Source organism: Python bivittatus, unplaced genomic scaffold (genome assembly GCF_059951505.1).
Source record: "Python bivittatus isolate LINGU-HERP-01145 unplaced genomic scaffold, Pbiv_v1 ctg000480_np1212, whole genome shotgun sequence".
NCBI lineage: Eukaryota > Metazoa > Chordata > Lepidosauria > Squamata > Pythonidae > Python > Python bivittatus.
This window is the reverse complement of record NW_028277075.1, coordinates 36618208-36645412: the sequence shown is the minus strand read 5'-3', so window position 1 is coordinate 36645412 and position 27205 is coordinate 36618208. Positions and strand designations below refer to the sequence as shown.

General features: G+C 38.1%; 1 protein-coding gene and 1 long non-coding RNA gene across 3 annotated transcripts in view; one reads left to right on the top strand and one right to left on the bottom strand.

Annotated features, from left to right (window-relative positions):
• The window catches only part of LOC148214954 (uncharacterized), a 91192-nt gene extending 87942 nt beyond the window's left edge, over positions 1-3250 (bottom strand). For both annotated transcript variants that reach the window (XR_015797025.1, XR_015797026.1), the window contains exon 1: positions 2998-3250. This is a non-coding gene — a long non-coding RNA (uncharacterized LOC148214954). The remainder of the gene's footprint in view (positions 1-2997) is intronic.
• A 15-nt stretch (positions 3251-3265) lies between these two features.
• Positions 3266-27054, top strand: API5 (apoptosis inhibitor 5). The gene is made up of 14 exons (XM_007442772.3): positions 3266-3469; positions 5802-5963; positions 6398-6491; positions 7278-7343; positions 7978-8129; positions 10520-10726; positions 12859-12963; positions 14319-14408; positions 17171-17352; positions 19076-19169; positions 20541-20597; positions 20906-20982; positions 21720-21856; positions 25054-27054. Exons 1-14 carry the CDS (start codon positions 3398-3400, stop codon positions 25131-25133), a joined length of 1575 nt encoding a protein of 524 aa, XP_007442834.1. The 5' UTR covers positions 3266-3397; the 3' UTR covers positions 25134-27054.
• Positions 27055-27205: the final 151 nt, after the last annotated feature.

Here is a 27205-nt window from a genome sequence, read left to right as displayed (position 1 = left end):
GTATGGTGTGCAAACCAATCCCTAGTCAGTAAATCAAGAGAACCAAACTATGGTTTCACCAGTTACGTGAAGTCAGTCATACCAGGATTCCCACTAATAATTTATAGTATCTTCTAGAGCAATGTTTCTCAACCTTGGCAACTTTAAGATGTGTGGACTTCAACTCCCAGAATTCCCCAGTATGCATGCTGGCTGGGGAATTCTGGAAGTTGAAGTCCATACATCTTAAAGTTGCCATGGTTGAAAAACACTGTTCTAGAGTCTTCCAACCGTTGTGCTGAAAAATAAGGGCAGCCTTTGTATTGCCTCAATGATGGCTGGTTGATGCCAGAAGATCCTGTAAATCAACATTCAGGAAATGGTGATGATCTTAACTAATGTGCTGGAAGAAATCATCAGACTCAATGGGGGTAGAATCAATTAAGCATTCATGGATTTCAGGCACAAAGACGCCATCATGGCAGCCCTTTTCCACTTTCATTTTAGCCATATAATTCAAGCTCATCTTCACCTCTGAATGAAATGCACAGGTTCTTTATGAAGCAGAGAAAAGAAGTGAAAGGAAACAAGGCAGTCGTTTATAGCAGGCAACAATAGAGAGTAATTTTTCAATAGTGTGCAAAAAGAAATTACTAGAGAAGAGCCTAAGAGATCTATTTAAGTCACTAATTTAGATAAAACCCAGCATAAGAAGTAAGATAGTTCAATAAAGGACTTTCCTCTGATTAGAGAGAAACAGATGCAGCATATGTATCTGTACAACTTTGAAATTTCATTATAAACGCTTCCAGCCTAACAGTTCAAAAATACCCTGGGAATCCAGTATTATAAGCATTTTCACCAGCCATGGATTTGAAATGTTTTGCTCCCTACTAGTGCTTTTTTTTTTTTTCATGACATAAATTGCAGGCTGCCATGGATTCCTACTGCCATCTTGTGGCAATTAAATGTGGCTGGTCAATGTTTTGTTTATTCATGAGAAAACCCTTAAAAGTCAGCTTATGCCATAACCAGGGACATAACTGTTAAGGCCTAAGCCTGGCTCATTGCAGCTCTGAATTCCCCAGACGCCTGATTCTGTTTCTGAGAGCCTTTCATGTTAGAGCTGCCAGATCTAGTCTGGAGAAATCCAGATGATTACTAGATGGAAGTATTGTTTTCTTTACCTCCTTGCTGTGATCAGGTGTTCTCCACTTGCAAAGTTTAAGCAGAGCTCCTAAATGTTTGGAATTTTGAAATCATGGGCACTCTCATAAAATGGCTGCCCTGGAAGGCATGGGCAGTCATAAAATTCCACAAGAAGGCAAATTGTTGAGGTTGTTTCCCATTGTTCCCTATAGTCCTTCAAGACAGTTTAAACCAGTGTTTCTCAAACTTGGCAACTTTAATATGTGTGGACTTCAACTCCCAGAATTCCCCAGCCAGCATGGCTGGCTGGGGAATTCTGGGAGTTGAAGTCCACACATCTTATAGTTGCCAAGACTGAGAAACACTGGTTTAAGGTTTTGGACTGGCACCAAGGAGATTCAAGTTCAAGTCTACCCACAACTATGAAGGCCAGTTATTCTTTCTGCCTAGCTTACTTCACAGGGTTATTGTAAATAAGATACTTTCTACCACTGCAGCATACCTTTGCTTTTTTAAGTGCAGTTATAAATGTAGCATTGGGCTGCCATTGTTTTTACCATGTAAGAATGCCTCTGGACTCAGGAGCGTTCCTGGAATTTTAAAGGTTACACCAGAGGTTGCTGTTTTGTTTGCTGCAGAGTCTCCTCCTCTTTTTGTCTGAACTAAAAAAAATAAAAAAAAAATGAATATTTTCAGGTGGGGCACAGATTTTGAGAGGTACCCAGGGAAAGGTCACCTGTATATTTGATGCCCATAGATATCACATTGTATATTGTAGTCTGTTAATAGAGAATACCCTCTCCACGGCCAATGCAACATGATTTTTCTTTACCTCATTTAGATTTAATGGTATTTTCAAATGGTTTGCTTATATCTTTCTTATGCATCTTGGCACAGTGGAGAAGATTGGTTTAATTCATTTTTCCTATTAATTGCCCTTCAGTTGTGGCTTTGGAGAGAAAGCCAGCTTCAAGATGTATGTGTGACAGCATGGGTTGTCATGTTGACATCACTGTGATTTGCTGCAGACAAATGACACATGGCTGAGGACGCCATGCAAATGCTACAACCTGCATACCTTATCAGACATCCAGAGGAAGTATATAACCACAGCATTTTGTGCACATTGGCCATGTGCTGCAGACACCGCTGCGTGAGCACCGTATATGTTTGCTGGCTATCAGCATAGCTAACAAAGCACACAGACACAGGTAAATAATATAAATAACAATACTTTTATTACAACTATACAACAATAAAACTTATGTTAAACTCAGGTTCTTTGCAGGAGAATACTAATATTCCCCTGCTACAGAGAGTGCATTAAGACATGTGTGTTAAGATGATTCCTTTGATCAGGGTAACCAGAGCAAAAGAGAGAATTTACCCAAAACGCAAACTGGGAATTTAAACCCCTTGAATAACAATCTCAGAACCTTCTAATAGCAGCGAAATGCGTAGAAAGACACCATAACAATCAAACAGTCAGAGAGAGGCTGCGTGGGCTTTCTTGACTTCCCGTTTTATCCTTCTTGGTGGTCTTCCATCCAGAGATAGAACTAACGCAAACTAATCTCTATGTGTATAAACTCTAACATTTTAAAAGATCAGAATTGCGAAGAGAGATCTCTTTGGAGAAGACCCTGATGCTGGGAAAGATTGAAGGCAAAAGGAGAAGAGGACGGCAGAGGATGAGATGGTTAGATAGCATCACTGAAGCAATGAGCATGAAACTGAGCAAACTCAGGGAGGCAGTGAAGGACAGGAAGGCCTGGCGCGATATGGTTCATGGGGTCACGAAGAGTCGGACACGACTTAACGACTAAAAAACAACAACAACAACATAAAGTCAAGAGCGGGTTGACTTACAGCTGTGAACCTGAGTCGCTGACACAGCGCAGCCTTTTAGGCTCCTGCTGGAGCCAGGCAACGCCTGTCATGGGTAGCGCTACCAGACGTCCTCTGGAAACTCATCGCAGCCCCCCGCATTACTAGAACTCGGCACGGCAGAATCACCTGATGCGCTTTCCGACGCTCCTGGCCTACGTCACCCGCGCAGCCCCGCCGGGGTTATGGCTGCATTGTGACTTCCGCGACTGCAGGGGCCGCTGTTGGGCGGGGTGCCGCCTTGGCCACCGGATGCTGCGTAGCTGTGCGCGGCCTGACTTGGCGGTATCGCTGGCTTTGGTTTGCGGAGTGGAGAAGGGTGGTTGTCTTCGCCGCTGCAGCAAAGGCGTCGGGGGGCCAGTGGAGCAGACGCCGAGGCTGCATGATGCCCACCGTGGAGGAGCTGTACCGTAATTACGGCATCCTAGCCGACGCTAAGGAGACCGCCGCCGAGGTGGGACGCGACGGGGTTTGCCCTCGGGGCTTCGGGCTCTGGGCCTAGCAGGGCAGAAGGGAAGCGAAGCCCTCACCTCTACTTTAGCCGTGGAGAGCGGTGGGTTCGGCAGGGCCCGGGCGGTCTCGGAAGCGCCCCCGCGGCCTCCGAGTCGTCAGCGGCGCGAAGGAGCCCGTAGACCGACTGAAGTCGCCGGGGGGCGGGGGAGGTAGCCCTCTCAGCCCGTTTTGTTTCCCCCAATCCATCTTTCACTGCCTTGCTGCTAGTTTACGAAGACGAGTGCCTTTGGAGGCATATCTCTAAGCGGTGCACATAGAGATTGCTGCTCTTGCTTCTCCCGCGCTCGCTCTCGTCAGTTGTGCCAGGTGGATAGGATTAAACTTAAAAAGAACAGAGTAGCAGACGCTGCCAAGTTTTGCATAAACAATCATTGGCGTGCCCTAAAATCCTCTTTGCCCCCTCTCCCTTAGCGAGATTTTGTGAACGCGTGTATCCGTCTTAGATACTCTGTGACGGACTCCAGACCTAAAACGAAGTGGTATCGGGGTGTTATCACTTCAGTCTACAACTGGAAGGGTTCGTAGTCGGGTAGCAGAATCCTATGAAAATTGACATAAAAGTGTCCCTTTAAGTTTTGTGGAGTTTCTCTAGGATGCGGTTTGATTTGATTCTTTGTAAGTGCTGGGAAAGAGCAGTGTCTTGTTAGTCCTGATCATTTCATTAGAGAATTTATACAGACATATGCTTTTTCCTAAGGCATTGTCACCTGTACAATAGTAAGGTATGCCTCCATGTTTCAGCCACTTGCATTTACTTTTCTTTCTGTTAATTAAGAAAGGGTGGAGAATGGAGTGCTTTTTTGTTGTTGTGGGAGTTTTTCAAACAAAAACTGGTCCAAGGAAACAAGTCAGATTCTCCTTCCAGTGAAGTGTTCATGGTTTTCCTTTGAAACATTTTATTTCTTAAAATACATTGGGATATGATGGTAAGATATCATGTAAAAAAAAAGCCTATTGTGTCTCAAGAAATATTCAAAACTCCTTTTCTGCCTGGTAGTTTCTTGTGCCTATTGTTGTATAAAACATCGTCAAGTGTTTGTTTTTTCCCCTTCAGTTTGCCATTACTCCTTTTTGCACTGCAGTTGGGGAAGTCTTTCCCTAATTTATAATTTCTGGAGAAGAGGACTAGTCAGTTGCAGTAAAAAAAATAGTGTCACTGAATCTAATATACTAGTCTTTAAGGAATCACAGACACAGTTACATGATTATGTAGCACATATTACACAAACATGTTAGATAATGCCTCACAGAATATAACAGAAGTCCCTTTTGTCTGTATTTCATTTCAGTCTTAGACTGAAGTTTTCAGCAGATAGAAAGAAAGGAAAACTATCCAAGTAGTGCAGTTATATGGTAAGAAGACTAGATTTCTCCCCCCTCCCCCCATGCACTTTTAAAATGAGTTGGCCACTTTAGATTTGCTGAAAGTATAGTAACTATGTTTTGTGTAATCTTCCCTTTAGGGAGAGATGCATTCTTAAATTTAGGGTTGTTGTCCTTTCAGGTGAATACAGTTTAACTGATTTAAAAAAAAAAAACATAGAACCTGTTAAGTAGGGAAAATATGATTAGGCACACACATCACAACTGTTGGCATCTCCTTAATTAAGGCAACAAGATGCAAGGAGAAGATGAAGCTTCTTTAAGGACTTGCCAGTAAGTGCAGCATGAATGTCCATGTGTAAGCTGAAAAACCTTTGCATTTGGATTACTAGTGTTAAAATGCTTTCACTCCTTTATCTGATTAAGCTTGGTGCCCAAAAGACAGAACAGATAAGGTATTGCAACAGCAAAAAAAAATGCTTACCCTCATGAACTTCAAAAGACAGGCCATTCTTAACTGTAGAAAGGCAGCAGAACTTTTCTGGTTGTTTGTGAGGCATATGAAGGATGACAAAAATGGTGCTTGTAAAAGATTGCAGTAAATTGCTGTCATCTTACATTATTCATTATTTCATAGGCTAACACTTTAATTCTAAGCACGCTATTTCAGATGCTGAGTGGGAGCTAGCATGTTATACTTTTTGATTACAATCTGTCAAACACTATGTGTAGCAATAGAACATTCTAACATTCATTATAAAATTTGATACTTTCTAAGTAGGATGTCTCTGCTGAATGTTTAATCAGAAATGGTGGGATAATCTATGAATTGTTATAGATAATTTGCTTATTATGAGAAACTAATTTTCAGGTAAATCATAACTATTTTTTAATTTTTCATTGCTTACTTAGAAAGCTTTGCATTCTTAGAATTCTGTCTTCTTTTCTAGCACAAAGATGCTTATCAGGTTATCTTGGATGGTGTAAAAGGAGGTGCTAAGGAGAAGAGATTAGCAGCACAGTTTATTCCAAAATTCTTCAAACATTTCCCTGAGTTGGCAGATTCTGCTATAAATGCCCAGCTGGATCTTTGTGAAGATGAAGATGTTTCAGTAAGTGCCTTTTTCTTTACAAAAGGGGGAAATGCTATTGGAATGTGCATTGATGCAGTAATTGAAAATCACACCAACAATACATTTTATGTGGCTGTTTTGCCCATTCTCTTCATGCAGTTGCAGAATGTGACACTGCAAAATCTGTTTAATTTATGGTGTAGCTGCACAATCTGTTGAGATTGTTAACAATAGTCCATAACCTGTGCTATTATTTCTGCTATTCTTGTGAAATTAGCATACAACAGTCGCAGAATTACATTGTAAATCTACTAATAGCATAATATGCCAGTTTTGATTCAATGAAATTCTAATACTGTTCATGCTGGATTTTATATTCTATATTGTGATGATCCTGATGCTGAATCATCTGTATGAGAGAGTATTGGAATATATTTATCCAAGTGTTGAATGTGCGTCTTTTTTGTTTATAGATCCGGCGCCAAGCAATCAAAGAATTACCTCAGTTTGCAATGGGTGATAACCTTCCTAGAGTGGCAGACATACTTACCCAGCTTCTACAATCAGGTGGGAAGGATCATTGTATTAGTTTTAGTCAAAGGCAAAATTAAATATTCATTGCTATAGCTTTGTTGCTTCAGCTTTCTTACTGTTTTATCAGAAGTTGTACTATTTTTGAAGAATTTCTCTTCTTCCTTTTATTCTTGTTATCTCATCATATTCCTAAATATTATATTTTCCCATTGAAAATATGGTTTGTATAGGGGATGTTATGATCTAAAAGAGGCTGATTTTGAGTCTTTGTTAGCACTGCTGTTATAATACAGAATACAGAAGAAACACTTGGGTAGGAGACAGTTTTTGCAGCTTCAAAATCTGTCTTAGATGTTACCTATGTAATTTATGTGGTCACTAAGAGTCGACACCAACTTCGTGGCATATATTCAGTCTCACTTGTTGGAAAATAGTGCTTTAGATACTGCTGTTAAAGTGCACCACAGAAGCTAAATTGTGGCATTGATGTCTGTCTACTTTTTAAATACTGATGCCCCCATGTTCTGTTTTATTTATGTTTCTGGTGCAAAATGAACATTTTTCTTCAATTCTTACTGTAGTCATATACTTATGTACTTGGTATATTTCTATGCATACAAGTTTATTGTAAGGAAAAAAATTATTTAGCCGGAATCAGTTTTCACTGAATTTTGTATTTGCACTGTCTTGCTTTCTGCTTTCTTTGTAAGGCTTTTTGCCTGGAATAGTTTATTACATGAAAATTTGTATTTCCTAATTTCCAGTATTTGGCACTATTTAGCTTAAAAGGATTTCTGATCCTTTCTTTTCTTTTTTTAGATGATTCTGCAGAATTCAACTTAGTTAACAATGCTTTGCTTAGTATATTTAAGATGGATGCTAAAGGTAAATAATGCATTTTTATGCTAAAATATTTTATAATGTTAATGTTATCTGGGTTGAATATTTTGAAATAAAATAAAAGATTGAGTATATTTTGTCTTATAAAATAGAATAGTAGTCAGAACAAAAGTATTTTATGGTAACACTAGCAAAATCATTTGTAAAGATAACAATTCAATGCTTGCTACTATGATAGCTATTTAGAAATATAATACAGATCAGTTAGAAAGTTTTTGTTTATTTTTGCTTTTATAAAAAACCATCTTAAAGCTACATTGTCCATATTATTTCCATTTATATTACTGGAAAATAATGGATTGCATCCAATGGGTGTGTCTCAGCATTATTTATTTATTTAAAATATTTGTATGGCCAACCAAGGTGACTCTGGGTTGCTTACAAAAAAATTCAACAATATTATTCTTTTCCCCCCCTTATTCCCCTTTTAGAATCTGCTGAGCAGATTTAGGATAGGAGGGAATACGGGGGCAGTTAAAAAGGGGAGTATTGCAAGGAGAACTCCTTACATAAGCAAATGCCCTCATATACTGTTGGATGTAGCCTTAAATATTTAACAAAAAGATCTGTTCCTTTCAGTTATAAAGAAAGTAATTTGTGTCCTTTGTCACTGTTTTAGGAACACTGGGTGGTTTGTTCAGTCAAATTCTTCAGGGAGAGGATATTGTGCGTGAAAGAGCCATCAAATTCCTCTCTACAAAACTCAAAACACTGCCTGAAGAAGTGTTAACAAAAGAAGTAGAGGAGCTCATACTGACAGAATCAAAGAAGGTAAATATATTAATCTAGTTAAATGATTACAAAGAACTTTTATAAACAGCATGGAGTGCTACACTATATTATGAGTAGAAAATAATTATTAACTGCAGCCATTCTCAAAAAACAGTTGGTGATAATACTGATATCTCCTTACTGATATCTCCGATGCGTAATCTCGGGGTTCTCCTGGACTCACAACTCCTGTTCAAAGAGCAGGTGGCAGTCATGGCTAGGAGGGCCTTTGCGCAACTTCGTGTTGTGTGGCAGTTACACCCCTTCCTCAATCAGGAGGCCCTCCGCATGGTCACTTATGCCCTGTTCACCTCCCGGTTGGATTACTGTTACATGCTCTACTTAGGGCTACCCTTGAAGAGTATCCGGAAGCTACAGCTGGTGCAGAATGTGGCGGCACAGGCAGTTCTGAATGCCCCTAGGAGGGCACATATAACACTGCTGTTACGCAAGCTGCATTCATTGCCAGTTTGCTTCTGGTTCCAGTTCAAGGTGTGGTCATCACCTTTAAAGCCCTTCATGGCACAGGACCAGGTTATCTGAGGAGCCATCTCACCCCTGTTATTTTAGCCTGCCCCACTCAGTCTGGCAGAAGGGGCATGTTGCAGACCCCACCAGTCAAGGAATTTTGACTGATGGGATCTAGGCAGAGGGCCTTTTCTGCTGTGGCCCCTGCTCTATGGAACAGTCTACCTCCCAAGGTGCAGTGTGCCCCCACTCTCATGGCCTTTAGGAAAGGTGTGAAATCCTGGCTATGCCAGAAGGCCTGGGGGCTGGATGGGGCTAGCATCAGTGGAAGTGGCTTGAGGGGTGATTAATTTTACACCCCCCCCCGGTCATCTTGAATGTCTTTAGTATTTATGTATAGGGTTTGTTTTATAGTGGATTTTGATGGATTGAGTATTTAATTATTTATAGGGTGTTTTAATTGTTTATAGGCTTTTGATTTTTAATTGTGAGCCGCCCAGAGTCACCCACTGGGGGAGATGGGCGGCATACAAATTTAATAATAAATAAATAAATAAATAAATATCTTGACGTTGGCAAATAGATGTAACATACATAGTGTGATTTTTTTTAAAAAATGTTGGATACAATCCAACATCAGATGAACAGATTTTTACTAATGGAATAAGCTTTCTCTTCTTTTGGTTTCACCTTGCAATTTCCATTTGAAGTTTCGTTATTGCAGAATGGCGTAATACAACTTAGTTAAGCTTCTGTTGACCTTTTACCACATCAAAGATGACATTGTATGATATGTTATCTAAAATTAATGTCCAGCTTTGTCAAAATAAGACTTCACAAGTTTTTTTTTTTACTCGCATAAAGGACTTGTTCCCAGAGTCAGAGTTGCATGACTTCTCACTTTTATATTTTTCAGGAAAAAAGTACCCATTGTTTCTGGTGTTGTGCAAAATATTTCAATTTCATTTTCCCCATTTTGTTGTTGAATAACTGTTCAGACCTTGCTGGAAAAGTTCTTACTGTAGCAGAAGTATTCAGAGCCAAAACAAGACAATTTTGAGGTCAGAACACTTCCAATAAGGTTAAAATAACCTATTTCAAGCGCTTAAGATTTAAAACTCAAAATTGTTGGCACATCCCAGATTGTTATTCTACATCTGTATAGTTCTCATCTTGAGGTTATTGCAGATTTCACATTGGGACATTATGTCTTTTTTTTTTTTTTTTTTTGCTTTTTTTTGTTTTGCTTAACATCCATTCTGAAAAAAAATTCCTTGAATTTGTCCATTACTTTTGTGAGAGGTTTAAGCTGTCATAGGAACATACATTCTTGTATCCTAATTTATGTGAGATCATACAAATAGAGGTCTTTGTAATACACATTTTCCTCCCTTTGACTGCATGCTCTGTTGGGTCCAGTTGACTCTCTTGATCATTAGCCTTTCATTGGGGGAAAAGGCTGTCTTAGTTGATCCTAATAAAAATATTGTTACCATAGTTTAATAGTACTATTAAACAGTTAGCTCTATATAACAGTAAAATTACTTGCCTGAAGGTAAGAACCTTGCTTATGCCCAGTATCTTTTGCAAAGTGCTTTCTCATGTTCTGATCGTATTGCTATTACCTGTAATCAGTCTAATCAGGGATTCAATAAGATAGAGCAAATAATAGTGTTGGATTTGAACATAGGTAATCAAAATTCAAATCTTTGCTTAGCTAGTTATGGCTGGTCTTGGAGGAAATTAACATATTATGCAGGGGCAATCTTAGGCTAAATGAGTAGCTATTTAAATAGTGTGTACATTGCAAGTAATTAAAATATCAATTATTGTGTGTAAGGAAAGGAAATATGCAAAAATTTCCCCCCCAAGTACACTATAATTCTATATTCTTTATTTTCTCCTTTTTTGCATTTCTTCAGGTGCTTGAGGATGTGACAGGTGAGGAGTTTGTCTTATTCATGAAGATACTATCTGGCTTAAAAAGCCTCCAGACAGTAAGTGGGAGGCAACAGCTAGTTGAACTAGTGGCGGAACAGGCTGACCTTGAGCAAACCTTCAATCCATCGGACCCTGATTGCGTGGACAGACTCTTGCAGTGCACTCGCCAAGCAGTTCCACTGTTTTCTGTACGTATTCATGTTAAAGGATATTGTGACTTTTATGCCAGTTCAAAAAAACAAACAGGCTAGGGTGGAATGAATACAGGTAGTCCTCACTTAATGACCACTTATTCACTGGCCATTCGAAGTTGCAGTGGTACTGAACAAGGAGACTTATGACCGGTCCTTGTAGTTGCTGCTATCACCACATCCCCACAGTCACGTGATTGTGATTCGGGCGCTTGGCAACTGACTCGCAGTTATGACAGTTGCGGCATTCCATGGTCATTGATCACCATTTGCAACCTTCACTGCCCCCTTCCAACAAGCAAAGTCAATGGGGAAGCTGGCAGGAGGTCGTAAATGGTGATCACGTGATGTTGTGCATAACTACTGCACGGGATTCACTTAACGACAGCAATTGCAACTGCCATCATAAGTCGATGCAATCACATGACATCACACTTTACGACCATGTCACTTAGCAACAGGTACCTCTGTCCCAATTACTGTTGTTAAGCGAGGACTACCTGTATTCTGTAATGCAGGCCATGGCTATGTATTTATAGCAGATTTATTTTGAAAATCATTTGTATCCTGTTTTTTAACTCTCTTGCTCCCCACCACCAAAACAGAGGCACTCAAAGGGGCTAACAGTAGAGCAAAAAAAAAATCAGTGCATTAAATAAGGATCCACCACTGAAAGTCATGAAGGGTACATGGGCCACAAGGAAGACTTTCTCTGTGATTGCCCATCATTGTAGAACTTGCTATTCCCAAAGATAATGCTGGCCCATTCATTTCTGAATCATCTGAGAAAGCCCCAAAGAGGCCCTTTTAGGGGGGCATTTTGATATGAATTGGTGGTGAATGGGCAGCTATTTTTAGCTATGTTACATTAATCTGAAGTGTTGAGTTTTACTTTAAACCATTATTTTATGTTTTATTGTAAACTACCTAGAGTTGATCAATTTGGATGGTATAAAAATTGTATAAATAAAATTAAGTGAAAAATATAATCAACAAGCAAAAATAAAAGATTCAAACTAAATTAAGATTTAAGCGGGATGTAACCGTTTACCTAACTTTTGTAAGAGTAAATATGTTCTTAGGATTTATTATTTATTTATATGGCTACCCATCTCACAAAAAGTGACTCTGAGCGGCATACAAGAAGGATATAAAATGATAAACATATCAAAAAACAGTCATCATTAAAAAGTTCTATAGCACCTTTTGTTAAACTAGTATTTAATGGCTCATAGAACGTAATTTTTATATAGCTTCTGGCATATCTATGAGATATTAGTAATTACCTTCTCTTTTGTGACTACAGAACAACTTAAATATAGTTTTTCTGTTATATAGTAGGGGTTCTGCCAGATGAATAACGCTGGTTTCTACTGCATTCCCATCAGAAATGCTAAATATGCAGCCTATATATCTATTCTTATAAATATTTTCCAGAGGGAGAGTTGTGTTTATAGTGTTGCAAAAAAAAAAAAACAAACACTTTTTAACATTAAATATTTGGATATTACTCATTTTTGGAGTATACTTGCCCTTATTACTATGCTTCCTCTTATTACTCATACAGTATTTGGATGCATTTTATTGACTGTACCTGAAATAAAATATGATTTATTCTACAGGATCTTCATTAAAAATTGTTTCAATTATATTCTTTATGGTTTTATGACATTTGCAGCATGGAACAGCTAAAGGGGAATTTTTTTTTTTTTTTGCAAGTTCATCTTTGAACTTCAAAATGCCTTTTTCTCCTTGTAGTTCTTCTACTTCATCATCTTAATTGAACTTTGATTATTATAGTTCTATTATTCAGTTTTATAGATGAGAATGAATGAAATGTCCGTTAGCTTTTCATACTCTTCAAAATACCAATTTATTTGAGTATGAATAAGTGGTTCACTGGCCATTTTGGCCTAGATGGGTGGCTAACTGCAACAGTACTACAACTGTGTATAAATAGCACTGTGCGTAAGTGAGTCTCCAAAAATTTTGAAATTGTTCAGTCATCTGGAAAAATAAGGCCAGGCTTACCAGGTAATATGAGAATCGTAACAACCATATTGATACAATTTTTCCAGTGCTAACTGCTGCTAATCTGGCAGTAGTAATTGCTGTTCTGATTTTTCCAGAAAAATGTCCACTCTACAAGATTTGTCACTTATTTCTGTGAGCATGTGCTGCCAAATTTGAGTTCTCTGACCACTCCAGTTGAAGGCCTTGATATCCAATTAGAGGTAAGCTAATCTGAATATATCTAACATAGCTAGAATTACAGTTATCCAAGGTATATCAAATGAAGAAATGTATTGCTAATACTGACAGGTACAGGTAGTCCTCGACTTATGACCATTCCTTCAGCGGCTGTTCAAAATTATGAAGATGCTGAAAAAAATGAGTTACAGCCATTGCAGCAGCCGCATGCTCACATGATCAGAATTCGGGTGCTTGGCAGCCCACCTGCACTTATAACCACAGAGGTGTTTCAGCTCCCCGCACCCATCTATCTCCCCCCCATCTCTGCTCTTTTGGCCATCCTGCACCCTGCCTTGTGGGTCAGCAAGCAGCCACAGAACCCCGTGGCTCTGGGTCTGCTTGTCTTGGCCCAGGAAGCTGCAGCATCACCAGCCCAGTCCCAGCTGCAGTCAGCCTCGCCACCCTGCACTCCAGGACCCCTGCCGCCCCAGCTCACTTTGCTATCTTCTTGCTCCCTCTGCTGACGAGGTGCACCCAGCCTGGCCCTTCACTCCAGGAAGCCCCTTTGTGTGAAGCCAACAAAAGCAAGCCCCTTTGCAAGCAGTTTCTCCAGCAAACAATTCCTACACGTGGCTCCCTAAACCAACCCCCCAGCCCTTTCCCATTAGGCAAAACTGCTTCCTGCCTTTCCCATTGGCTGCTGCTACTGTGGATGAGAGGCTTCTTGTAGCCCCATTGCTGTGCAGTTCTGGGGCTCCTTGCCGCCCTGCAAGGCAGGGTGTAGAACACCCCAGAGGGGGGAGATAGGTGGGGGGGAGTTGGAGGCAGTCCCTTACCTTACTGAGGCTAGGGGCTGGGAAGGACCAAGCCCAGAATGGCTTGGATTAGGGGGGTCCTTGGCTAACGCCCAGTGAAATTTGCTCAACAACAGCGAGGGAAATTGCCAGGATCGCGGTTGCTAAGTGATGTGGTCACATGATGTTTTGCTTTAAGACCACATCGTTTAGCAATGGAAATTCTGGTCCCAATTGTGGTTGTAAGTCAAGGACTACCTGTACTTCTAAAGTTTTATTATCCTCAAATTCTTTCCTGTAGTTATATAGAATTCTCTTTTATTTTGCACACTACACTGCAAAATGATAAAAAGTAAATCACCTCTTTCCTGGAGTTTTCAATCTAGAAGAATAAACTAATTTAAGGTGTATTGCATTGAGCCAAGCAAGCACAATCGTTTTTACAAATCAGTGTTTTTATCATTTTGACTTATCAGATTGATGTCATAATCAAGTGAACAAGATTTGCTTTGCTTTGTTTTTCAACTCTACTTCTGTTTAACATTGTCATCGTACAAAGTTGTAAATCTTCATTTTCTAAAGCTAGAGTTTGTCTTTTTCAGGTACTAAAACTACTTGCTGAGATGAGTTCCTTTTGTGGGGACATGGAAAAGCTAGAATCAAATCTAAAGAAACTTTTTGATAAACTACTGGTAAGAGTATTCATAATCTTAGGGATGTTGTAAAAGTTCATAATTAAAACTTAAAATTAATTTAGTTCATAATTAAACTTAAATCTCTGAGTATGTTGAGTATATACAGTGGGGCAAAAAAGTATTTAGTCAGCCAACAATTGTGCAAGTTCTCCCACTTAAAAAGTTGAGAGAGGCCTGTAATTTTCATCATAGGTATACCTCAACTATGAGAGACAAAATGGGGGAAAAAATCCAGAAAATCACATTGTCTGATTTGTCTCTCATCTTTTTAAGTGGGAGAACTTGCACAATTGGTGGCTGACTAAATACTTTTTTGCCCCACTGTACACACACATACATGTGTGTGTGTGTATCATAATAATAATAACTGCTTTAGGGGACTAGTTAATACATTTATTATTATAAAGCATATGTAGAAATTTCTGAATTTCAGTTCTCTGTGATAACACAGCACCTAAAAAGTAAATGATTGGCAGCTTGGATGGGTTAAAAGGAAAGGGTTGCTTACTTTTAATATTAAAGGGCAGCAGTCCATGTACTTTGGTGATACATGGTGGCCAAACTATTGATTCTACTAGACTCTTCTACAGGGTCAGAATTTTAAGTGTCTTTAAATATATTCTAGATGTACAGTTGAAAGAAAAAGTATGTGAACCTTTTGGAATTTCATGGTGTTCTGCATTAATTTGTCATAAAATGTGATCTGACCGTCATCTAAGTCAAGAGTATTGACAAATATAATGTGCCTAAAATAATAACACAAAAACAGTTCTGATCCTTCATGTCTTTATTGCGAACAACCATAAAAACCTCATAGTGCTAGTGGAAAAATTATGTGAACCCTTGAGTTGACCTCAAAAAAGCTAATTGGAGTCAGGTGTTAGCATACCTGGAGTCTTGTTAAGAAAATGAATTTGGAGGTATGGACTAGAGCTACGTTGACTGATAAAAACCACTCAAACTTTTTGAGTTTGCTCTGCACAAGAAGAATATGCTTATGTGAGCCATGCCTTGCCAAAAAGAGCTTTCAGAGGATCTACAATCAAGAATTGTTGATTTACATGAAGCTGGAAAGGGTTACAAAGTGATTTCAAAGACCTTAGAAATTCACCAGTCTACAGTTAGGCAAACGATCTACAAATGGAGACACTTTGGAACTGTGGCTACTCTACCAAGAAGTGGGCGCCCAGTCAAAATGACCCCAAAAGTACAACAAAGACTCATCAATGAAGTAAAGAAACAACCCCAAGTGACAGCCAAAGATTTGAAGGCATCATTGGAACTGGCTAACATCTGTGTTCATGAGTCTACAATATGTAAAACACTGAACAAGCAGGATGTGTATGGCAGGACACCACGAATGAAGCTACTGCTTACTACAGAGAACATTGCTACACGCCTGAAGTTTGCGAAAGAGCACATTGACACTCCACAGCAGTATTGACAAAATGTTTTGTGGACTGATGAAACAAAGATTGAACTATTTGGAAAGAACACGCAGCACTGCATCTGGCATAAAAAGGGCACTGCATATCATCATGAAAACATCATCACAACTGTAAAGTATGGTGGAGGAAACATCATGATTTGGGCCTGCTTTGCTGCATCAGGGCCTGGCCAGCTTGCAGTCATTGAGGGGAAGATGAATTCCCAAGTGTATCAAAAAATTCTTCAGGATAATGTGAGAATGTCTGTATGTCAGCTGAAACTCTGTAGAAGTTGGGTGATGCAACAGGACAACGACCCAAAACACCGGAGCAAGTCCACAACAGAATGGCTTCAGAAAAACAAAATCCGCCTTTTGGAGTGGCCAAGTCAGAGCCCAGACCAAAACTCAATAGAGATGCTATGGAATGACTTGAAGAGAGCCATACACATGAGATGTCCAAAGAATGTGACAGAGCTAAAGCAGTTCTGCCAGGAAGAATGGGCTAAAATCCCTCCTGAACGATGTGCAGGTCACAGCTACAGGAAGCACCTGGTTGAGGTTATTGCTGCCGGGGGGAGGGGCGGTCAACCAGTTATTGATTCCAAGGGTTCACTTACTTTTTCCACTAGCATTTTGAATGTTGAATGAGTGTGTTCAATAAAGACATGAAGGATCAGAATTGTTTTTGTGTTATTATTTTAGGCACATTATATTTGTCAATACTCTTGACTTAGATGACGGTCAGATCACATTTTATGACAAATGAATGCAGAACACCATGAAATTCCAAAAGGTTTTTCTTTTTCTTGCAACTATGTATGTTTGTTGTTGTAGAAAGAGCAAGAAATGAGGATTAAAGGGATTTTCAGAAGTACAGTGGAAAACCGCAGATGAATTATAAGAGAAAGAATTGAAAAACCTCTCCTGCTTAGTCAGACAAAGCAGGGAATAGACTAGTAGGAAAAATGCAGCCAGTTATTTTACAAGGATGATGGAATATAATATTTTATTATTGTAGCAATCCTATTTGTAGATTCTTGTTTAAAAGAAAATTCAAACTGGATTCCACAGTGTCATTCTCCTGACAAATACTGTTCTCCCAGTGGGACAGACTCATCATGACTTTGTGTATCCCAAAATCTGCTCTTTGGAGCAGATTAGTTTTGTGCACCTGGGTGGAGGGATGGAGGAAAACAACAGGAAGCTCACTTTACAAATGGAAATGTTCTCAGATAATGTTAGAAATAGCTCATAGTACTTAATTGGAAATGTAGCATAAGAAATATTAGTTGAAAATAAATGCTGTATAACTTGCATTTTTGCTTCTAAGGAATACATGCCACTCCCTCCAGAAGAAGCAGAGAATGGGGAGAATGCAGGCAATGAAGAGCCTAAACTGCAATTCAGCTATGTGGAATGTTTGTTATATAGCTTTCATCAACTGGGACGAAAACTTCCAGACTTCCTTACAGCAAAGTTGAATACAGATAAAGTGAAAGACTTTAAAATCAGGTAGTACTGTGCAGGCTTTATTAGAATGACAATAATGTGTCCATGTTAAAAATATGGAATAGAATATTGTCTTTCTGTGCTGCAGGCAAGTTATTATAAATATTCATAAAAGAATGGTCAAAGTATTGTTTGGAAGGGAAATATGGAAAGAAAAAAGTTTTCTGTGCCACAATAGGTGTATAGCCCAGAACTACGATTATAATTACAATTTAAGATGTAATTGGTTTAATGGTGTCTTTTGAAGAAGCAGTCCTGTGATTTTACCTGTGAAGAAACACTATCGAGTTCTGAGAGAAAATGCATGTGTTTGTAATGTTAATTTTAGGACTGTTCCAGTAGTTTCTTCTCCTATGTAAGTTTGAGTATTGATTTCAATTATCTCAAAGCTAATTATCATACATTCAGGGTTCAATTTCCTAAATAACACAGATGCTACTAAATATTTGGGCTCTAAACAATACAAATGAAATATAATTTCTTATGAAACAAAATACATTTGTTCTATTTAACATCCACTGAATACTTTTCAAATCAAAGGGATACCCAGTAGATTTACTACAAAGTATTGTCTGCATGTTCATGTCTTACAGCATATTAAGTCAAAGTTGAAGTGCAATTTAAGTGTTCTGGAATACTGCATGAAGGCTGTGTCTTTGCAGAATTCTTTACAAAGTTCCTAAAGCTAATCCTGCTTTTATTAACAGCAGCCAAAATGAATGTAATGGACATACAATGGACTTTCTCACATAAAGTATTTCATCTCAGCCTTTGTCTCTATATAAAGGAATTGTAGCCTGAAGGTGAAGATAAGATGTCAAAGTTTTTGGAAAGCATTTTTGTAGGTTTCTCAATGACACAGTAATGCTTCTGGAATGCTGAGAATGTATGTGGCCCCAGCACCCTTAGAATACCATTACTTTCTTAGTGACCCTTTTACTTTCCAAGTTGTGAATTTAATAGTATGAGTCGTGAATTTAATAATATGATAATTTATAGGAAAAGCAGGAAGAAAAATTCAGATTTGCCTCACCATGGATATAAAAGGCACTTACACATTCATACTGGTAGTAATGGGCAGTCAACTGTTTCATTTGGTTTATTCTTGTTTTCCATAAATATTTTTATTTAGCTGAGTTAGAGAATTAGCTGAGCAGCCTATGAAACTTTTACCAACTGGCAGACTAGGAACCATGCTCAACTGTGTAAAGTCTAGAGATTTGTGGTTTACTGCTGAGTCCTAATCAAAGGAGCCTAATGGCTAGTTCCAGCTGTTCCTCCCCAGTATTCCTCCAGGAGATACAAGACAAGGAGAGAGACTACAGAATACTTTGCCCAAGTTCTCATGATAACTCCAGCCATTCTTGATTGCCCATTCAGTATGCAGCAAAGCTTGAGCATTTCAGAATTAATGCTAAGATACTTCTAGGGTAAAATAGTGGTTGCAGTATTATATCATTTGTAAAATGCTATTTTTAAACAGCTAATTCTATTACTGAAAAATACTGAATTATAATAAAACTTTTTTGTCTAAAAAGTTGCATGCATTTATGCCTTTGTACATGTTTTTTACTAGTACAAATTCAGTGTTCAAAAGTTTTTCTGACAGGCAATATAGGTTTCTTTTTAGGTGGTCACCTTTTTTATTCTTTCCTAAGATTAAGAAGGATGTTGGTTTCACTATATAAGGCTGCACAGTTTTGTATTAAACGATTCTCTTTTCTAGATTACAGTATTTTGCTAGAGGACTTCAGGTTTACATCCGACAACTTCGTTTGGCTCTCCAAGGCAAAACAGGAGAAGCACTAAAGACAGAAGAAGTAAGTAGCCATCTGAAAACTCTGACCTTAAGTGAGTTTACTTAAAGGCTCAGTTTTCATGTCACGGTGCATTGTAAGACCCGTACAAATAGGAACTTTTCCTAACCAATATTCACTCATAACATTCATCTTCATTACAATATAATGATACAATGTATACACTTAATGAGAGTGACTTGGTTCATAACATTAGTGTGTGAATTTTTCTCTGATTCCACGAATATTCTAAAATTCTCTGAGTGTTAGAGAATCTCCAGAAATAATAAGATGTATTATAGAGTCTGTTAAGGAACACTGAGGAAAATCAGGATCCCATCTTTCACTGAACTGTGAATTGAACAGAACAGGGTTCTCCAAGTTAGGTAGTCTCACAAACAGGAAGGAGGGAGGCAATTACCTCCATAGCATCTGTGGAGGACCTTCCAAAGCACAGCAGTATGTTGTTTGCTTAGTTTTATCACTTCAAGAAATTGGAAAAGAACTACAGTGGAACCTCGGTTTACGAACTTAATTCGTTCCGTGACTCTGGTCACACCCCGAATTGGTCGCAACCCGAAGGAAATTTCCCCATAAGGTTCAATGTAATTACCGTTAATCCGTTCTGGCGTGGAGGACAGGGAGGCGGCTATTGCTTGGAGGAAGAGCCCCCCTCCCTACGACCACGTGTCAGGGGCGGAAAATGGCCGCGGACCATGTGTCAGGGGCGGAAAAATGGCCGCGGACCACGTGTCGGGTGGAAAAATGGCCACGGACCATGTGTCAGGGGCGGAAAATGGCCGCAGACCACGTGTCGGGCGGAAAAATGGCCGCGGACCACGTGTCGGGCAGAAAAGCCGCGCACCACATGCCAGGGGCAGGAAAATGGCCGCGGACCACGTGTCGGGCGGAAAAATGGCCACGGATCGTGTCACGGGAGGGAAAATGGCCGCGTATCCTGTTCGTACCCCGAGGCGGAGTTCGCAAACTGAGGTAAATTTTTGCGGCCGGAGCTGGTCGTAACCCGAAAAGTTCATTAACAGAGGCATTCGTAACCTGAGGTTCCACTGTACTATAAAGGTTGAAAATAGCAAGTTTCTCAGCACAGTGATTCTTTGCAGAAGTTAGATAGTTAGATATTACATTACATTACATTACATTTTATATATATCAAAGTAATTGTATATTAGTTGTACATTATTAATATAGTTTATCAGGCTTCTGTTAACATGAAAGCTTCCAACTAGAATAAAGAACAATATTCCTATTGGGAAATAATTAACCAGTACCCTCAGCGCCAAAAATTGGACTGGGGGAAATGGCAGAGGGTATTTCAGCATTTAAATCATGTAGGTATGGCACTTAATAAATAGTCCATATTCTCTTTTTTTGCAGAACAAAATTAAAGTGGTTGCACTGAAAATAACAAACAACATCAACGTTTTAATTAAGGTAAGTGTTTACATGTGGAATAAAAACATTGACAAGTCTGCTTTGTCATTATTTTCTTGTATTTGAGCAATATGCGAAGCCTGTGTCAAATGTACTGTGTGTGTCTTCGAAAACAGCATAAGGAGAAAATGAGATTCTCTTTCTTTCTTTTGAGAATGAGACATTTTCATTATTCTGAGATGAATGAGACATTCAGAAGTCAAATGTGCTTGTTTTTAAAATGAGATTTTTCTAGAAAACACTCTTCATAATCCAAGAAATCTGATTTCAGGAAACTCAAAACAGACTTCTTCCCATTTTGCCTCTAGGATCTTTTCCACATTCCCCCTTCATATAAAAGCACAGTTACGCTCTCCTGGAAACCTGTACAGAAGTCTGAAGTTGGGTAAGATAACAGTGAATGATAATAAGTTCCTATCTTTTCTGACAGTCCAGGGAATCTTATTGTCTTTAATTATGTTTTTGATATGCAGAGATAAGGAATACGGTGAAATGAACTATCTTTTGTGTAAGATTTAAAACTCCATGTTCAGACCATGGGAATGTAAATGTGTTGGTCTAACATAGGGGTGGCAACTTGTAAGTACAACATTCCAACCTGATGGAAGGCTACAGGAGGTATTCTATGTCTTGGTGATGCTGCTGGCTAGGAACAAAAGTGTTCATTCTTTTTATTGGGTGGTTTGGGAATTATGGGAGATGGAGATTTGTAGGAGGCAAACTATACCTATTCCTATACTTAAACTCCTAAAAAAGATCCCCCAAATGTTCAAATCATGCCTTCAGATTTTGGTCCATTTTTCAAGGGCTTCAGTGGAAACAGTTTGTTTCCCAAACACCTCCTATTCCTATTCCCAGGCTTATTTTTTTTAAAAAAAGGAAAATCATGCCATTACATTAAAATTCAACTATTTTGCATCACAGGAGAAGTATTAATTACACAAGAGTGGCCTTTTGCTTAAAGCAAACATACAACTCTATTAATTTTGCACCTCTCTAAAATAATTTTCTGCAGAGTACTATCATTGGCATATTCCAAAACTGAATATTAAGAACTTTACATTAATCTTCGAGTCTTAATTTGTCTTCTAATTATATTGCTATTGTCTTGTTTTTATGAAGGCAAAAACGGGCCAGTGAAGATACATCTTCAGACTTGCCAGCAAAAAAGACCCAAGCTGGGCCCAAAAGAGATGCTAGGCAGATTTACAATCCACCCAGTGGGAAGTACAGTAGTAACCTGGGGAACTTTTCATATGGTGAGTATTACAAGGTAACTCTATTACAGTTCTGTCTTATGTGTGAGTAGCCAGGCTGTGTTTTGATTTTTTCCCCCCCTTTGTATCCTTTTCAGGATTATGTGTGTGTCTTCCTAGTTTTTGAAGGTATCATCCTAATATTATTCCATTTTAAATGCTGAATGTCTAGGACAAGATATTAGCATGTATCTGTATTATGTAATTTAGGAAATGATTAAGCTTCTTGGTATCCTGGAAGATATTTCTCTGAATGCACATTGCTTATATTAGTATACAATGTATGCAAACATTTAAGTACTCCTGGTCAAATTGAATATTTCAATGAAATCCCTAAGTGAACAGACATTGACACAACTTCTGCATGTTACAAAATTAAACACAGGTTTCTGCAAATTTGAAGGCATACTTATTATTTATGTGCAGTTGTTTACTGATTCAAAGAAAGAAAACAATAATAGGCAGATGCAGGCATTTGGACACCCTTTCAATCAATACTTGTAACATCTCCTTTGGTAGGGAACATCACCTTCTATTCACTTAGGGATTCATTGAAATATACAATTTGACTAGATATTCCTAAACTTTTGCATGCAGCTGGGTGCTGGTTAAGATGTAGGTTTTTAGCACAGTTTTTTGCTGTGCTGTTTTCCTTTTAATAGTATGTAACTCAACTTGAGATATCTTAGAAATGTTTAAAATACAAGGTATATATTTTGAAGTTTTAGAATTAGGTCATTAAAAGAAAAATCATTTTTGTTTTTTTAATAGAGAAAATTGATGAGTGGTGTTCAGGTTTTTCATGTCAATTAAGTAACTATGCTTTAGTTTTTAGGCATAGTCACTGCCATAAATTTTTCTTATATCAAACAGGTTGGCTGGATTCCAGAGAGTTTCTTAGATGTACATTAGCAGTTAGTCCTTCATCAGGACTTTCTCAGAGTTATACATAATTGTCTGGTTAGGTGGAGACCAATCTTGGAAACCGACATGCAAATACACTCTCAAAATTATGTCTTGGTTTCCTTTCCCTCAAATAAATACCTGCAAATAAGTGGGAAGTAATGACTGTATATTAGGGTGTTTTTCCCCATTTCTGCTGCAAAGAGGAAAGATAATTTGTGTAGCACGCTTAAGCATTTTTCCACAATTTAGTTAATTTCTTTTGTCCTGCTGTTCCTGGTTTTCTTAGCATGGGCTTCTGACAAATATCTTCCCCTTCCCCCATGTCACTCACATTTATTTGAAGAGAGATTGGTTTCAACTGGAGCAGGTAACTCTAGGTAGACCTGGCAAGAGAACTGAACTTTGCACAGAATTTTAGTGTATGCTTATAACTTTATTCTTTTTTAAGGGAAGAGTGTCTTATATTCAAGTTATCTTCCTTTAGAGTAAATGTAGTATAGCCAAGCAAGCTGGAATTTGCATTGTGGTTTGTTTTTGTTTTGAGACAGATAAGTCTGTCAGATAAGTCCACTGGCACTTCCAGTAGCCAACCTGTACGATTAAGAGCAGATTAGGGAAATAAAAATTCATTTCCACTTTCCAAATCCTTGCCTTTGCAAATTTGTCACAGGTGACCAGGCAGGTAGCTGTTGCTTGAAGTAATCAGTAACTGTATCTTTTTCTAAGACCTGGAAGTCACCTGAGTATAGTGATAGTATGTATATAATATATGCAAGCATAAGTAATAATTATGTTAGTGGAAATAGTAGAATGTTTGACTTTGTATAGCAATTGCTCATGTGCAAAAGGTAGAATGAAATCATTTGCCCTGTTAAATGACAGCTGGAGTGATAGACTTTACTCCACATAAATATATTCATCTGAAAACTTGGCATTTTTATCCTTTCAAAAGGAGCAACTTTTGCTGCATACTTCATCAATTTCTGTCAAGCACTTAAAAAAAAATACAGAAAGCCTTAGGTTTAATACATCAGCGGAAGGGATGTCTTTTACTCTTGAACATCCATTAAAACTGAAAATACATAATTTGCATTTATATCATGATGTTATGGCATAATTTGTCATTTACATAATGACAACATTATGCATATACACATAGTCTTCGACTTACGACCACAGTTGGGACTGGAACTTCCATCACTAAACGATTCGGTTGTTAAGTGAGTCACACCCGATTTTATGACCTTTTTGCTGCAGTTATTAAGCAAATCGCCATGGTTGTTAAGGGAATCCAGCTTGCCCCATTGACTTAGCTTGTCAGAAGTCCCCTGGGAAGTTCTCAAGTAGCAATCACATGACCCCAGGATGCTGCAACCATTGTAAATACATGCTGGTTGCCAGGCACCTGAATTTTGATCACATGACTGCAGGGATACTGCAGCAGTCATAAGTGCAAGGACCAATCATAAGTCATTTTTTTCAGTGCTGTTGTAACTCCGAATGGTCATTAAACAAATGGTCATAAATAGAGGACTACCTGTACTGTCTACTAAAATTCTGTTTTTACTTTGTCAGTATGGGGCACTGAGTGTAGATTAATGAGGAAAAAAATGAATTTGAACAATTGTAGTATCCAGCTGCAACATAACAAAATTGAAAAAAGTGAAGGGGGTCTGAATACTTTCCGAATGCACTGTATATTTAATTTAAAAAATATTCCTTCAAGTATAGGTTCATATTGACACATTTCTTTAGGAATAGCAGTACTCAGCTGTTCTGATTCTTACTAACCTCGCTAGACACTATTGTGTTCCCCTTGTATAGTTAACAACCATAATTGGGACCGGGAACTCCATCACTAAGCAACACAGTTGCAAAGCAAAAAATATGTGACTGCACCAACCTACAATTGCACTAATGGCACGTGGTTGTTAAGCGTGATGTCACATGGCCATGAATTGCGACTTCCTGCCAGCTTCCCATTGACCTTGCTTGATGGAAGCCAGCAGTGAAGGTTGCAAACAATGACCGTGGGGATGCTACGATGGCCACAGCTTAGAGGATTGGCCGTAAGTCTCCTCGTTTAGCACCATTGTAACTTTGAACTGTCGCTGAATGAGGACAGCCTTTATGACTACATAAAGGAATGTAAGAATGGGAAACTGTTCTTAGTGTTATTTGTTTTGGATTAAAACAGATACTATTTTTAAAAGCAAAAACCAGTAATAACTGCTGCTTTATTTCAAACAGTTTAAATGCACTGGGAAAGAACTTTTTATTCTCTTTTATTTCAGAGCACAGAGGTGGTTTCCGTGGTGGACGGGGAAGAGGATGGGGTGGACGTGGTAACCGTAGCCGTGGAAGAATCTACTGAAAGCATTTCCAAAGCCATTACTTTATGGCTAAAACATCTTTAAAGTTTGAAGGATTGCCTGTAGGGGGCTGCATTGTCTAAAAGACCGCCTTCTGCAAAAGACTGGTTTAAATGTTCTTACACCTTTGTATGTATGATCTACTTTTCTAATGGACTACAGACTCTCAGTGAAATGACAACTGTATTTTTGGATGTTTAACAGCTGGCATTTTGAGTTTGTGTTTGTTTTTAAAGCGTCTTCAGGATTTATTCAGGAAAAAGCATGGGTGTTCAAGCTGAAGCTGCTTCCGTAAAGATGTTACATTCATCTATAAATGTGGCTTATAATACAAAGTGGACTCAGTGTATAATAATAAAATACTAGATAATGGATGGAAATGTTGTAATTGAAATCAGTAGGAACTTCTCTTCAAACCGAATCATATTTCCACACTTGGGAAAGAATTATATTGCAAAAGAAAAAAAAGTAGTATAAACTGCCAATAGTGGCATGGTTCCTTGACTGAATTCCTTGATTTTTAAAGCGTGCAACATGGATCCAGAAGAATCTGTGCTGTTATCTTAAACCAATCCAATTATTTCTGGGGAAACGTGTTAATTTTAACGCTACATCTTGCTCTTTTCCATATATGGTTATATAATGTATCTGTTGCAAATGGATTTTTAAAAGTTCTATATGTGTCCATATATGTATCCATGCAGACACGTATATGTGTCATAAAATTCCAATGAAAAATAATAAAATGCTAGAAATGCATCCCAGGAAAGATTAATACTCTGGCAGATATTAAGGTGGCTGAGCAGTAACATGACTCCTGTTAAACTAAGATTTTTTTTTTAGCCTTGAGCAGCTATTTGTTTTTCAAGTCAGTTAAATGGCTGCATTTTAAAATAAGTGTGGCATTCGACACTTAAAATTACAACAATTTAGTTGCCCTTTGGTTAAAAAAAAAAAACCTTGCAAATGTCTTGGTAATTCTTACAAAAAGAAAAGCTTATTATGATAGGCATCTTCAAAATGTTACATAAAAGACTGTATCAGATGCAATTTCTTCAGTTTTTGCCATTTAAACCATTTTTTCCTTGAGAATTTTCCCCAGTTTTGTTTTTGGACTGAACATTGTAAGATGCAGATGTTAGACAGGAGTAAAATGTAATAAACATCATATGCTGCAGAAACATTGAAATCAATCCAGCTACAACTGGATTTAAAGAACTACAAATTCCTTCTCATCCTAGACCCAAGTCCTTTTTTACAATTTTGTTAGGCGTAACAAAACCAAATTTATGTACATAGGTATTTCTGACAAGCTCCTAATATGTATTAGCTAAAATTAGTTTGTAAAATGGACAGAGATGCATTTCTTGGTAACTGCAGATTTGTTTAGGTTCTGATGCCTGGTACACCCTTTTCTGATATAGAGGTGTTGATGAGCAAAATGATTCAAGTTATGGGTCTGCTCTACATTTGTTGTATTCATGTTGTAAGGAAGGTGATTTTAAAATTTACCAGTTGGATTGAAGAAAAAGGATTCTAATTTAGAGGGATAATTTATGTCTCCCATTAGGCCATTATTCTAAAAACTGACCAGTTCAAAATACAAATTAATAGTGGATTAAAACAGATTTGAAAACATTTTCTGTTAATTCAGTATATTGCTTATTGGACTGTCAGTTTTCAGAAACCTAACTTTAAGGAAGTTTAACCACTTTTTCTACATATAATTTTGAGAGGGGGCTCTGTTGAATAATAGGTTGACCATATAGTTCTACTCAGAAATAATGTGCAGATTGTCAATTAGAAATAGCTCTCATTTTGTGTTAAAAATGCAGTGAATTATTTTGGAGACACCCTTTAACCACTTTGATTTGTAAAATTTCCTTTATGCTTTTGCAATAAATCCATTTTGTAATTTTGTTAGTGATTTGTGGCTGTTCATTTTTTAATGATACCTTGATAAAACATGCAGAATTACGAAGCACATCATCTCTGCATTTTCAAAACAGTATAAATGTCAGCAGTGTTTAGGTTTTTATGGGATGATACGTGACCATGTTCAAAATATAATTTA

Bases quoted from the DNA above. Each gene is read 5' to 3' on its own strand.
- API5 (XM_007442772.3), top strand. From the start codon at position 3,398: ATGATGCCCACCGTGGAGGAGCTGTACCGTAATTACGGCATCCTAGCC. The intron at 6,492-7,277 runs GTGGGAAGGATC...TTCTTTTTTTAG, and splicing joins TACCCAGCTTCTACAATCAG to ATGATTCTGCAGAATTCAAC. The intron at 7,344-7,977 runs GTAAATAATGCA...TCACTGTTTTAG, and splicing joins ATTTAAGATGGATGCTAAAG to GAACACTGGGTGGTTTGTTC.